This window comes from Trichomycterus rosablanca, chromosome 4, assembly GCF_030014385.1.
Source record: "Trichomycterus rosablanca isolate fTriRos1 chromosome 4, fTriRos1.hap1, whole genome shotgun sequence".
Lineage (NCBI taxonomy): Eukaryota > Metazoa > Chordata > Actinopteri > Siluriformes > Trichomycteridae > Trichomycterus > Trichomycterus rosablanca.
The window spans coordinates 36,663,250-36,677,217 of record NC_085991.1 but is presented as its reverse complement, the minus strand read 5'-3'; the positions used below and the strand labels follow the sequence as shown (position 1 = coordinate 36,677,217).

Here is a 13,968-nt window from a genome sequence, read left to right as displayed (position 1 = left end):
TTTAATAGCAGTATGCTGTGTTAGCTTTACGCTGTATGTAAAAGCACATATGTCTTTTAAGATCCACTCTCAATTAATCAGTCCACAGAACAGTTTTTTAAAATGTTTTGGTTTGTTAAGGTGTTATTTGGGGCAAATGTGACTTTTTCAAATGTAAAAGCCTTTAAGTTTCTTTCGGTTTACAGTGGTTTTCTGTTCTTTCATTCCACCATGGATATTAATTTTGGAGTCTGTTTTTCATGGTAAAATCACAAATGCCCTTTTTCGATTATTTGACATTAAGAACTTTGGTAGACCGGCCCCTTTGGGAAAGATTCACCACTTAAAGATAAAAACCAAGCTGTCCTTTAAAGAAGTCTTAAGGCACATGTGTCAAACTCAAGGCCCGCGGGCCAAATCTGGTCCGCCACGTGATTTTATGTGGCCTTCGAGAGCTTATAAGACATATGATTGTCTTAAAATACACTGTAAAATTTTACATAAACTGCATCTCCCACAATGCATGCCGATTTTGTGACCCGCAAAGTGACCGCATCCCACCACTAGATGGCAGTGTTTCCACATCAGCGTTTAACTGAGGCGGTTTTCCAACAAGTGATGTTGAGAAATATTTACAAATAATCCTAAAATGTACAACAAGAGAAAATTGAAGCAGAAGGAAGGTAATTAAATGAAAGATGGGAAAGTGAATACAAGTTTGTGCTTCAAGAAGAAAAACTGGTGAAAGAGAAAATCTCTTGTGTTATGAGGCCGTGTCTGTGGTAAAGGAGTACAATATAAATGTAGATATACATTATAAATATACAGTATAAATTTGGCATCTTGACTTAAAAGGCAGACTGCAATCACAGCAGGATACGTTACAATCGGCCCTTTAAGGGCCACCATAATGCAGATGAGTTCGACACCCTGTCTTAAGGCCTTTAAAATGGCTTTAAAGCCTTTTTCAGAATAAGATATTGTATTTAAATAACGTTCTTATTTATACTTAAATTTCTTGATCACAGAATTTAAATGATGCTCAGATTTACTTAGAAATTGTCAAGTCTGTGTGTGTAGTTTTCTTTTACAATCTGTGTTTGCTTACACAGTCCCCTCCACAACTTCTAGCACTGGTAAAGATGAGTCAAAAGGGTTTTAAGACGTGAGGCTTAATAACCTCCCACACTTAAAAAAAAAAAAAAATAAATAAATGAGAAAAATACAATCTTTAATTGACATAAATTTAGTCTAACAAATTCCGAAACATGTGCAGTAGCTGGCTGCATATTTTCACCTGCACGAGGTGAGTTCATATGTGGATCAGCTTTGTGTACGAAGAGCCACACCCTGATCAGCATTATTCCTCGACTCCTCCAGCATTATGTGCGGGCGCCATCAATCAGCCAGCAGAGGTCGTAACTGCCCACGGCACCCACCTTAAACAACAGCCAATCATTGTTCGTGTAGGTGCCCAGCCTGCCGGATGGCAGATTATTATTGGCATGCCTATAAATTCTTAGAAAGAAAATGTAACCAATGTTATCTATAATCTTATGTTTTTTATTATTTAAAAAATGAGTTGCCAAATTCAAGAGAGGCTAAATTCTTATTCTGACAATACCAGGCAGGTGGTTTTAATGTTGTGGCTAATTTCTATATATAAAGGGCAGATACTAAATTAATGTGCAGTTTGAACAGTTACTGATTAGAGAACAGGACATTCAAATAGATCTGGGTAAACTGTCAATCCTTTTAAAATGTCAGAGGTTGAAATAATGAAGATATTATTTAACCTTAACCTGCCTATAGCTCTGCACTATAGCACTCTGACTTTCACAGCACTTCTACTCAATAAAACACATTTTGTCCTAATATGGAAATAGCCACTCTTTTAATTGATGTTTTGTAGTCATTTTAGTAATGTGTTTACATCTGTGTGCCTCACTGACTAATGAATAGTTCTACTTGCACACGTACAATAACTAATGGGGTGGCTCGGTGGCTAAGTGGGTAACACTGTTGCCTCACAGCAAGAAGGTTCTGAGTTCGATCCCCAGGTGGGGCGGTCCGAGTCCTTTTTGTGTGGAGTTTGCATGTTCTCTCCGTGTCTGTGTGGGTTTCCTCCGGGTGCTCCGGTTCCCACCCACAGTCCAAAGACATGCAAGTGAGGTGAATTGGAGATACAAAATTGTCCATGACTGTGTTTGACATTAAACTTGTGAATTGATTAATCTTGTGTAACGAGTAACTACCGTGTCTGTCATAAATGTAACCAAAGTGTAAAACATGACGTTAAAATCCTAATAAACAAACAAACAAACCATAACTAATGTATTTTTGTAAAATATAAATATTGTTTATTAACAATAAACAACAGATGTAGCCTAGTGGGTAGAGCTTTGGGCTATCAATAAAAAAACAGAGTTCGAATGACAGCTCTACCATGCAGCCACTGTTGAACTGTACACCTCTATGTGTGTATATGAAGTGTGGTAAAATCACACGCTGGAACCAGAGCTGGATCTCAAATACATCGTATCGAATCTCAGCTCTGCCTGCCGGCTAAGGCTGAGCGGCCACATGAACAACGATTGGCCTGTTGTTCAGATATGGGCGGGACTAAGCCGGATGGGGTCTCTCTCTTATGACGCCTGCACAGAGATGAGAAAAGAGTGCTCTCAGGAGTAGGTGATGAATACGGCATGCTGCTTATGTGTCAGAGGGGGCGTGGGTTAGCTTTGTTCTCCTCAATCAGAGCAGGGATCGGCATTGGTGGAGAGGAAGCATGATGCAATCGGGCAATTGGACGCGCTAAAAAAGGGAGAAAAAGGGGAGAAAATACATAAAGAAAATAAAAAAAGACATTCTAAACAATGTGGGAGCTTATTAAGTTATGCACTGATATAGTGTTTATATCAATAATTAAACAATCATTAAATGATACAGTTTTAGGAAAGACTCTAGGAAAGAAAAAAAATACTCATATGACTGAAAGGCTTTCTCTTTATTTAAAGTCTTGCTAAGATAACCAGGACCTGTGTCTATATATGGCATTATGACTGTGTGTGTGATGTTTAAAGCATGACAGTAAGTGCTCTTTCATCTTCCAAAGCTAAATCTTGGCCCAGTCTTGATTTTCTATGATACACCCAGGGCTCATAAGAAGCGTATACGGTTTCAGTGGTAAGCAAACTGAAACCATATATACTTCTTATGAGCCCTCCTTTTTCATGGCTTATCTAACGCTTATCCATCAGCCCACTTATTCCTTCCTTCTTTCAAAATCATTTATCCCCATTTCCATTCCTCTGTTGAAAACCAGTCACATCAATTCCAAACCGCTTAATCCTGATTAAAGCTTCAAAGCTCCTTCTGCTCCTCAAAGAGTAGGCTTATATTTTTGTGTTTGTGTATTATATGTATTTCATAAAGAGATATACTTAAAATGAAAATGCATTCAGGGACTAACCTCCACCTACCTGTTTGCAAAAGTGAACAAACTAGCTCTGATTTTGTCAAATACTAATTAAAGGATTAAAGACTAAAGATTAAGCTAATATTTTAGCTACACACTAGCATCAATTCCATTTTAAAATGTACAGTTAGAATTTAATTGTTAAAACTGGAGCATTAACATCAATTTATGCCGGTGGAGTGTACCCCAAGTATGGTTCACTGGTACGTCCAATTTGTTTTCTGAGGTTCACACTGCATATTTTAAGTTGCAAATGTCATGTAAGTCAACACAAATGCTTAATTAACAAAACCATTTTTATAGGTCTCCACAAGACTAATAAACATGCAAGCTGTGTTACCACCAGCTTATAAAGGCACAGGGTTGATAAATAGGTTGATTAAGCATCACCAGTATATCATACCGGAAAGTCATTTACAAGGTATGCTAGCAAAGGGGGTAGTGTGGGCAATAGCTTTAAGGGTGATGGAAAATAATACAACCCCGGTAATACACCCGGGTGCGTGTGCATTGCTTACCTGGGGAACACATGGCACTAGGATGCACTATGGTAAGAAGGCAAGCTGGCATGGCAGTGTAATGCTTTGGTCAATGTTCTGCTGGGAAACCTTGGGTCCTGCCATCCATGTGGATGCTACTTTGACACGCACCACCTACCTAAGCATTGTTGCAGACCATCTACACCCTTTCATGGAAACGGTATTCCCTGATGGCTGTGGCCTCTTTCAGCAGAATAATGCGCCCTGCTACAAAGCAAAAATGCTTCAGGAATGGTTTGAGGAGCACAACAACGAGTTTGAGGATTTGACTTGGCCTCCAAATTCCTCAGATCTCAATCCAATCGAGCATCTGTGGGACGTGCTGCACAAACATGTCCGTTCCATGGAGGCCCCACCTCTCAACTTACAGGAGTTAAAGGATCTGTTGGTATTTTGACAGCAAAAGGGGTACCAACACAATATTAGGAAGGTGGTCATAATGTTATGCCTGATCAATTCTGTGCGAGTTTGATTGTGTGTGTGTGTGTGTGTGTGTGTGTGTGTGTGTGTATATTGGTACTACTTGTATTGTGAGGATTTTATAAATCCTTTCTTGTGGACACACTGGGGCAATGATGCTAACAATGAAGTTCATTCTGTGAGAAAAACCTATGACTTACATTTTAAAATCGGTCTTACCCCCTAAAGACTGACACAGTCCTTTTTCTCAAGATGAATATGAATGAGTGAGTATCTCTGTGTGCTGTGTGTACTAATAGGTGGTGGGCCAGCTGGAGAGTGCTTTGAAGGATCAGTGCTTCATGATGGAGAGAGAATAAAAGCCTCCTGAAAGTCCCCTGTCTAAAAACGCTACTCAAATTGACTCTTCCCTTCAAAGTACAGCTCTCGTTTACTTCTCTTATTAACAATTCTATATTTTTAAGTGGGTTATATCTCCTTCTGGACAGGTTTCGGGTCTATCATAACTGTCAAAGAGGTACTGCAAGGAGGGCAGAGGAAGTTTGAAAAGTCACTTTGTAAAATGGAAATGTCTATATGGTTTTACAGTGATTGGTCAGCGGTAATGTTCAAAATAAAATGAAAAGGATGCATGTAAATTAAACACAGATAGATAGATAGATAGATAGATAGATAGATAGATAGATAGATAGATAGATAGATAGATAGATAGATAGATAGATAGATAGATAGATAGATAGATAGATAGATAGATAGATAGATAGATTCACATTATACAAACACCTATCTGTAAGTGAAAACTTGGGGATTAAACAGTAGTTGCTGGTATTTTGTAGACCATGTGTTTGCTGGTTAAAAATGTGACTATCTAAACACCATCACAAACAAATTAGACTTTAGACGTACAGTGCTGTTGAGTCATAGATGTGGTCATTGAAGCAGTGATCTATGAATATGAGTCTCCCTTACTGACTCAATCACACTCAATTTTATAAAGCACTAAATGCAAATGGCAAATTCTGAAACACTTTTTTAAACCCAACTGATCTTTTTCACACTTCAGACAGGGTAAGTCTTATTATTAAAATAATAGTAATAATAATAATAATAAAATCTACCCATGCAGGCAAATTCTCAACAGGTGTGTGAAAATTCAAATTACTGGATGGCTGGAGTCCCACAAAGACCATGATTTATCCAACCAAGAACTCTAAAAGACAATCTAATTCAGGACAGGGTGGCTGTGATTCAAGCATAGCGGCTCAGTACAAAATGCTTTATTGCAGCCACTTAAAACCTGGTTTACCAACTGAGCCAGCTCCAAGCAACATTATTTACACTGCAAGACTCACAATTAATGCAAATAGTGCTCACACCCCAAATGGCCCTCTGGAGGCTGCAGAGAGACCACATTAGTGAATACACTTTGTCTCTCAGCAGTAAGAGTGTGGAATTTGGCGTTCATTTTGTGCTAGAAGTTGGAAAATTGGAAACAAAGCTGGTAATGTTTACCACAACTCAGTCAGTGTGGCTAAGCTTTTACATTTGTGTATGTACATGTGTAACTTTCATATTCTGTTTTCTGTGCTGAAATGTGGGTAAGAACTCAAATGCACTGGTGGAGTTTACTAGTTACACCTTCCAGAAAACATGACCATGCAAAGACTTATGTGCTCCCCAATAGATCAAAACATCGTACTTCAAATTTTAGCAAGTCGTAGTAGACCAATAGTACTGATCGTCTCTGGCCAAAAATTCCCATTAGCCATCAATTCAATCTACAAACTTACAAATTTAAGCACTACAATTTTAAAGCATTAGAAACAAAGTTAAAAATATAATGGCACTACTACAGAACCGGCAGAGCTGTACCTACTTAAAAATCTAATCTAAAGTCATCTCATTTGCACAAAAAAGCATCAGAAAAATGAATTCATGTTAAATATAGTAGAGATCTCTCTCTCTCTCTCTCTCTCTCTCTCTCTCTCTCTCTCTCTCTCTCTCTCTCTCTCTCTCTATATATATATATATATATATATATATATATATATATATATATATATATATATATAAATATATATATATATATATATACACAGTGAGCAAACATTCGCACAGCGGACGGTGTTTTCAATATTAAAATGTCCCCAAATAAGGTGCAGAGAGCGCGCAGAGCTGAGAAAATGAAAATTTTTTTTTACATTTGTTGTTGTATTATTACTCCTGCCAGTAGTGGTCACTGTGTATCAGACAGCGGGGACAGTGAGTGAGAGAGAAGAAGAAAGTCGGCTAAAGTATTTTTTCTTTTGTGCAATTACACCTACAAAATACAATACTATTGTTGTTTTATGTACTGTACAGTACTACTGTGTATTGTGTTTATTATTGTTTATTACAGGAATGTCTATTCTATAATTTAAGATTTAAGGGTGAATATACTTGTATTTATAACAAAAAAGACCATTTAAGACATTAGAAAGTTTAGGTAAGGGGTTTGGGAGGTCTGGCACGGATTAATTCTATTTACATTATTTCTTATGGGAAAAATAGGTTTAACGTACGAACATTTTGACCTAAGAACAGCCCTTTGGAAACAATTAAATTTGTAAGTCAAGGGTCTATTGTACTTAAACTGAAGAGACCATGTTCATTTGGATTCACCTTTCAGCTACTATTCACCTCATACTACTAACACAGCTTAAACTGACAGCCAAAAAGTCAGTCAACTTACAGTGCATCACCAAAGTAGATGAGATTGCCCAGAGCCTGGAGATGTCTGTGGTTAATATACTGTAAGTAGCAATGGCAAAGAACATTGTTAGTGTTTCTACCACAGGTCTTTAGGGTCTCCAGTTGAATTCTTGTCTCTAGTTACTCTGCCTGTTTTACATGATATGTGCCTTTTATGTAATAATGTCTGTATGAGTTTTCCTCAGTTATTGCAATTGTCCGTCCTAAAACAGTTGGTAGCTTGGCAACACTAAATTTTCCTTAAGGTATGACAGTAAATAGGGTTGTTCTACAGTGTGTTTACACTGTACACAGTGTAAAATGTAATGTAGGTAAAGGCTTCAGATCCACTGAAATCAGGCCCTCACCAATATTACAAATGAACAATGTTAGTGTACAAAACTAACAACAAAAACAGCAAACTCACTCACAAAGAGAGAGAGAGAGAGAGAGAGAGAGAGAGAGAGAGAGAGAGAGAGAGAGAGAGAGAGAGAGCTGAGGTAGGTTAATTTGTAATTTCTGACAATAGCTAAGGCAATGACTACCGTACACCACCCATACAATGTCTTACTACAATTTATAACCCCCACCACAAACAGCACACACTATTTGTATTTTTTTGGCAGATACAGTGATCTTTAGATCAGCAGATGTTTATCTACAGGCATTTTGGTACAACAACACTAACATTCAACCAAAATCAAGCATGTAGAGCTCACACAGTCTCCACAATAGCAGAAGCTAGAGAAAAAGAGGAGGCATTCATACGGCTTAATTAAATGGTGCTCACAATCTGTAATTAAAGTCACTTTGAGAAGAGAATATAACACGCAACTGGTTCTCTTTGCATGAATCATGTTGCACCTCATCTCTGCATTGTTGATCACAATGGATCCTGACAAATGAGGTGATTAACATTAAAATTGTGAAATGATTTCCTTAATCCTGAATCGTCATATGCAAATGACAGACTTTAATTTTCCCATCATAAAAACGGCAATAAAACAAGATATTTAAGCAGTGCCAAATATGAGCCTGTCAGGTAGATGAATAGCTGCAATGCATCATAACTTTATGGGGCAAGCATGATATCTAGGAAAAAAAAGCATTCAAATCACCAGTGAGTGATTCGACCACACTCAGCCATCCACTGGGAATAAATATATACTACAGTATCCATACTATAAAACTTTAGACCTTTAAACTATAGATCTTTTAAGACAAAACCTGACTTCCATAAATAACAGAAAAATAGATTAAAAAGTATTTTTGTTATCCTCAAATACTACATTTTCAGTTTTTACATATGTTCTAAATAATTAATACATAGGTAAAATCTGAAGTTTCTCTAACATAATAACAACATAAATATATACACTGAATAGACTTGATCTAAATATGTGCATTAGTTCATAGTGACAAAAAACACTCCTCAAAAAAATAGAGAGAGTTAAATCACACATCAGATATCAGAGAATGATTGATGGTTAATTGATTTAAGTTTGAAATCTTTACAGATATAAATTGTGTAATTTATTGAGAACAAATTAAGTAAGATTATGTAAGAGCGACTATTGGAAACCAAACCAAATCAACCCATTGAGGCCTGGATTTAAAATCACACTGAAATGTGATGCACTCCTGGCAATGTCTGGGCATGCTCCTAATGAGACCACTGATTGTGCACTGGGAGATGTCCTCCCAGACCAGGATTAGGGCATCAATGAGCTCCTGGACAGCCTGTGGTCGTACTTGGCAGCATCAGATGCACAAATCGCACGTTCCAGAGGTTCTCAACTGGTTTTAAGTCTGGGGAATGTGACGGCAAGACACTGGCAGCAATGTCTTAATCATCCAGTAACTCTGGATGATACACACTCTGGCCACATGAGGCATGTTTTGCACCAGAAGGAACCCAGGGCCCACTGGTGTGTGCCCAACAGTGTCTGACAACAGCTCTGAGAATTTCATCCCAGTACATAATAGCAGTCAAGAAACCACTAAATATCACATGGTGGTTTGTGCGACCCTCCAAATATGTGCCTTCCACTGACAAACTGGTCATGCTGGAGGAGGTTTCAGGCAGCATAACATTCACCATGGTGATTCCAGACTATTTTGCATCTGTCACATGTGCTCAATGTGGAGCTGGACTACCTGTGCAGGTACAGCACAAATAATAGGGACACTAGTAAAATGCAAAACTAGACAATAATAGGTCAAGAAGGATAAAGAGAGATCAACTGTCTGGGAAAAACCATTCCCTGCAAGACCATTCTCTTTTTGGTGGTTGTCTTGCTAGAGCCTCTTTAGTGCACCTGTGGTCACTTTTGTTTGCACCAAAGCAGATGAAATTGATTTACAATCATTTATGCTTTCAAACTGGGCAGATTGATCCATGATGATTAACTGACTAGGTGTTATACTCTGATAATTAAGTGTTCCCTTAATTTTCGCAGTACATGTACTGATGTAATATATCTTTTTTACACAATTAAATATATCTGGAATTGATAAAACGCAAGAACCAAATAAATAACATAAGGCCTACCTTCACCCCACGAATGCGGAACTCGGCCAGTGCCCTGAGCATTTTTGTGGCTGCGGTGGGCAGATCCTTACCACTGGAGATTACTTTTACCAGTAGGGAGTCATAGTGTGGTGATATGACGGCACCCTGAAATGCAGATGCGCTGTCTAAGCGAATTCCCATTCCTTCTGCACTCCTAAACACCTGCAGAAAAAAATCCAGAGACACCGATTTAATACCGTCAGCAAAAGGCTAAATGATGAAATGTACTCTAGCTTTTAAATTGTTGAATTAACTGTTAATACCAAATATTGATCCAATATTGACTAAACAATTAGTCATCCTGCTGTACGTTATGCAAATTACTGGAATGACAACTGCAGGATTTGTGTGTTGTGTACAGCAGGCAGTCAACATCATAACTTAAAAATGATGAATACAACCCAATGATTAATACTAATTCTCAACATCCCTGAATAAATATATGCAGTAAAGTATCTAGAGAAAATGGTGAAATTAAACATTTTCCTTTATATATATTATCACTCTTTTTTACATAATAAAATTTAAATACTTTAAATAAAAATCCTGGCTACTATAACACTTGCAACAAAGAATTACAATGAGCATAAGAGGAAATTCAACCATATACTTTAAATATATCCATTCATAAAACAGACATTTATAGGCAGACAACTGGATGGATAAAAAGTCTTAAGTGTTCCACATATTTTCTCAAAAATGAGCACAAAGTCATTCAGCAGATATTTTTCCTGCCTGGTACATGTGAGCATGTGCTCGAATAATAAGTCAGGTAGGCATTGAGCAGATTAATGTACTTGGAGAAGGGCACTTACTGCCACTTTTATGCTTTTTGGTACACATGACTTTGATACCAGAGTTTAGACAGCAAAGTAAAATTCACATTTATTTTCACAGCATAAAACATCCAAAATGAAGACCTCTATATACGCATACTGTGTACAGGCAGTTTGTGTGCATCTATGTGTGCAGATTTATGGAAGCATTTGTTAAAAGATACTGTATTACTAACACATGGTGGCTTTTGACTAAGTACAACAAAACAAATGCATAGCATTTCATATATTTAATAGTAGTAACACAGCTGGATAGAAGATGCTTTGTCAGTTGATGCCACTTAAGTGACCATTCCAGTCTTTGTTAGATCCTACTAGGAATAATACACTTAGTTCGTAAATTATATCACACACACACATTAATAAAAAAAATGTAGCCTCATCTACAGATAAACTGTAGACACACTTAAAAATTTTTTTACAGGGGTGTATATGGAATATCCACCAATCAGGCATAACATTATAACCACCTTCCTAACTGACTGGTCTGCAGCTATGCAGCCCCATACACAACAAACTGTGATGCACTGTGTATTCTGACACCTTTCTATCAGAACCAGCATTAACTTCTTCAGCAATGTGATCTACAGTATAGCTCGTCTGTATACAGCCTTTGCTCCCCACGTGCACCAATGAGCCTTGGCCGCCCATGACCCTGTCGCCGGTTTACCACTGTTTTTTCCTTGGACCACTTTTGATAGATACTGACCACTGCAGACCGGGAACACCCAACAAGAGCTGCAGTTTTGGACCCAGTCATCTAGTCATTTTTCCAGCTTCTAACACATCAACTTTGAGGATAAAATGTTCACTTGTTGCCTAATATATCCCACCTACTAACAGGTGCCGTGATGAAGAGATAATCAGTGTTATTCACTTCACCTGTCAGTGGTCATAATGTTATGCCTGGGCGGTGTACTTTATATTTGTTATTTTTTTGTTATGTAGATACTGTATGTAGGTTATGCAAGTTCACACTTCGCTCCTGCTGTTTTTTAACATGATCTCTTGGTGCAATACAATAAAAAAAAATTAAAAAAAAAAGCCTAACCACTTCAAAACTGTTTCTTAGCATAGTTGTTTACATAAACAAAGTAATTTGTCTTCTCACAGTATAATTTTAAAAATAGAGGGCAAGTCTGGTTTAATAACTACAATGTATTATATTGAAATACTGAAATGGGTACAGCAGCAGTGTTGTGATCTAGATTTAACACATATAAAGAAATAATAGGCTATTACTTTTCCTTTTTTTAAATTGCTTCTCTTGGACTCCTATTCTATGACAGTGCTGTATTGAAAGCATGAAGCCGTCCACCAGAGTTGACATTTCAAACTCATCGGTTTGAAACTCGGCTCTGTCATTCGGCTGGGCTGGGCTGGGCGGCTACATGAACAATGATTGGCTGCTGTTTATACAGGGTGGGAAGCCGAATAGGGACTCCATAACTGATGCAATAATGACCTCTGCTGGCTGATTGATGGCACCTGCACAGAGTCGAGGAACAATGCGTTGATCAGGGTGTTGCTCTCCATACACAAAGCTGATCCGCATATGAATTTGCCTTGTGTGTGAAAAGCTGCAGTCGACTACTGCACACGTGTCGGAGGGGGCGTGTGTTTAATCAGAGGGGGCAAATGTTCAATCAAGCCACAGTAGAGAGGAAGCGTAATGCAATCGGGTAATTGGATACAACTAGATTGGGAGGAAAATTGAAAAAAAACAAAAACAACAACATATATAACAATTAGGAGATGTGCTAACTGCTCCCTTATCCACAGTTCCCAAGTCTGGCTAGTGTTGGTCTGATCAATAAGTGAGATCAAAATGGGCTTGAGACCAACAGACGACAAAATCAGGGTAAGATGGTCTCCAGACTGGGCTCAGAAACAGTATTTTACCATGCTGTGCTCAAAGTTAGACTAAAGGTAAAAAGAGATGGATTTCTTAAATTCAAAACCAGTTTAACTAGATCTAGGATCTATGAAAATGCTGACACAGCATGGATATTTTTTCATAACATCAATGCTCCTTTACTTTCACTCTCTTCATTGATGTTTCTAGGCTTTAAGGTAATATTTTCTTACATGCAGGATCAATGGGAAGCAAAAAGTACATGGAGCCCTGCATGGCTATGTAATGGCAAGTCGATAACAATCTTATTATGGGCTCAGTGAATGAACTGTATAGTGCCGTACCTCCAAAAAGCAGCTCATCCTACTGTTCATAACTGAACAGAGCAATTCAAAAGTAACACTAAAAAAAATAATAAAAAAGCCACTGATGTGTGCTTCATAACATCAGCGTGTGTCCATTTATATACTTTATTTTATTGCCACCACAGAGCAGACCAGGTATTGTTATTTCTGCTGTAGCTTTTCTTTTAAATACCTCTCCAACCATGAGGGCATGTTTATTGTTGAATAATGGTCAGGCGTTCTTGTAATCACTTCAAATCCTTCCACACCATGTCAGATTTTGACCTTTTGTCTGTTTCATCAAAGCTCTTCATCAAAACTGGCAAACCTCTCACTCTCTTCATTCTCAAATTCTCTGTCTCTTTTTAGTCTCCCCCTGTTCAAGATGTTGGGTAAAGCGTAGCCGTGGACACCAGGTACCCTTTCCACTACCTCCTGTCGATTTTATGCCAATTACACCTGTACAAAGGCTTACAGACCGAGACACACTGCTGACAGCCTTTCAGTCTTTTACATTATATTGCTTATTATGAACCTTTTTTTTAAAAGATAGGAAATAAGTAAGCGTGCCAACACATAGAGACAAAGTAAAGGCCTTGAAACACTTAAGTGCTTAAGTCTTTTAGTTTGAGCATCAGTGTACCATTGAATACCTAATGCATAAATTATAGAAGCACTATTTAGATAAAGTCTAAAAGCAGAGGACAAAAGTCCAGCACTTCATAAAAGTCTTTGTACAGAGAGCAAAGAGGGTTTGCAGATGAAGAGATTGTATCTGACCTTTGGCTTAATTGGTTTGGCCCAGGATGTGTTAGATATTAAATTAAAAAGCCTGTCAGTCAAATAAAAAGTACAATAGGGTGTCCATATTCAATGCAGTATGCAGTTACCTTGTACTTACAATAAGCACATCTACCCTGAGTTTGGGCTTTGTGAGTAAACAATTACTGATTGTAACTACACAGTTGGTGTCTAATAGGATCATACCATGATAACACACTACCATTCTAATGCTTTTTGCTGTGCTGGGATTGGTCTACCACTCAAATAATGCCTGATCAGTGGTAGAAAGCAGCTGCTGTGAAATTCGACATACATATCCATTTAAACTTATGCTAAAAGACATTGCAGACATACATGATATATTAAAAGAATGTAAATAAATAAAGAAAAAGTAGCAAACAAATCCAAAGGTAACCAAGCCAGCGCTGTTGG

The 13,968-nt window shown here is 37.8% G+C and overlaps 1 protein-coding gene across 1 annotated transcript in view; it reads right to left on the bottom strand.

Moving 5' to 3' along the window:
* The window catches only part of pcxb (pyruvate carboxylase b), a 371,478-nt gene that overhangs the window by 183,262 nt on the left and 174,248 nt on the right, over positions 1-13,968 (bottom strand). Inside the window, exon 9 of the mRNA XM_062994233.1 lies at positions 9,698-9,880. Coding sequence (XP_062850303.1) covers positions 9,698-9,880 — 183 coding nt within the window. The remainder of the gene's footprint in view (positions 1-9,697; positions 9,881-13,968) is intronic.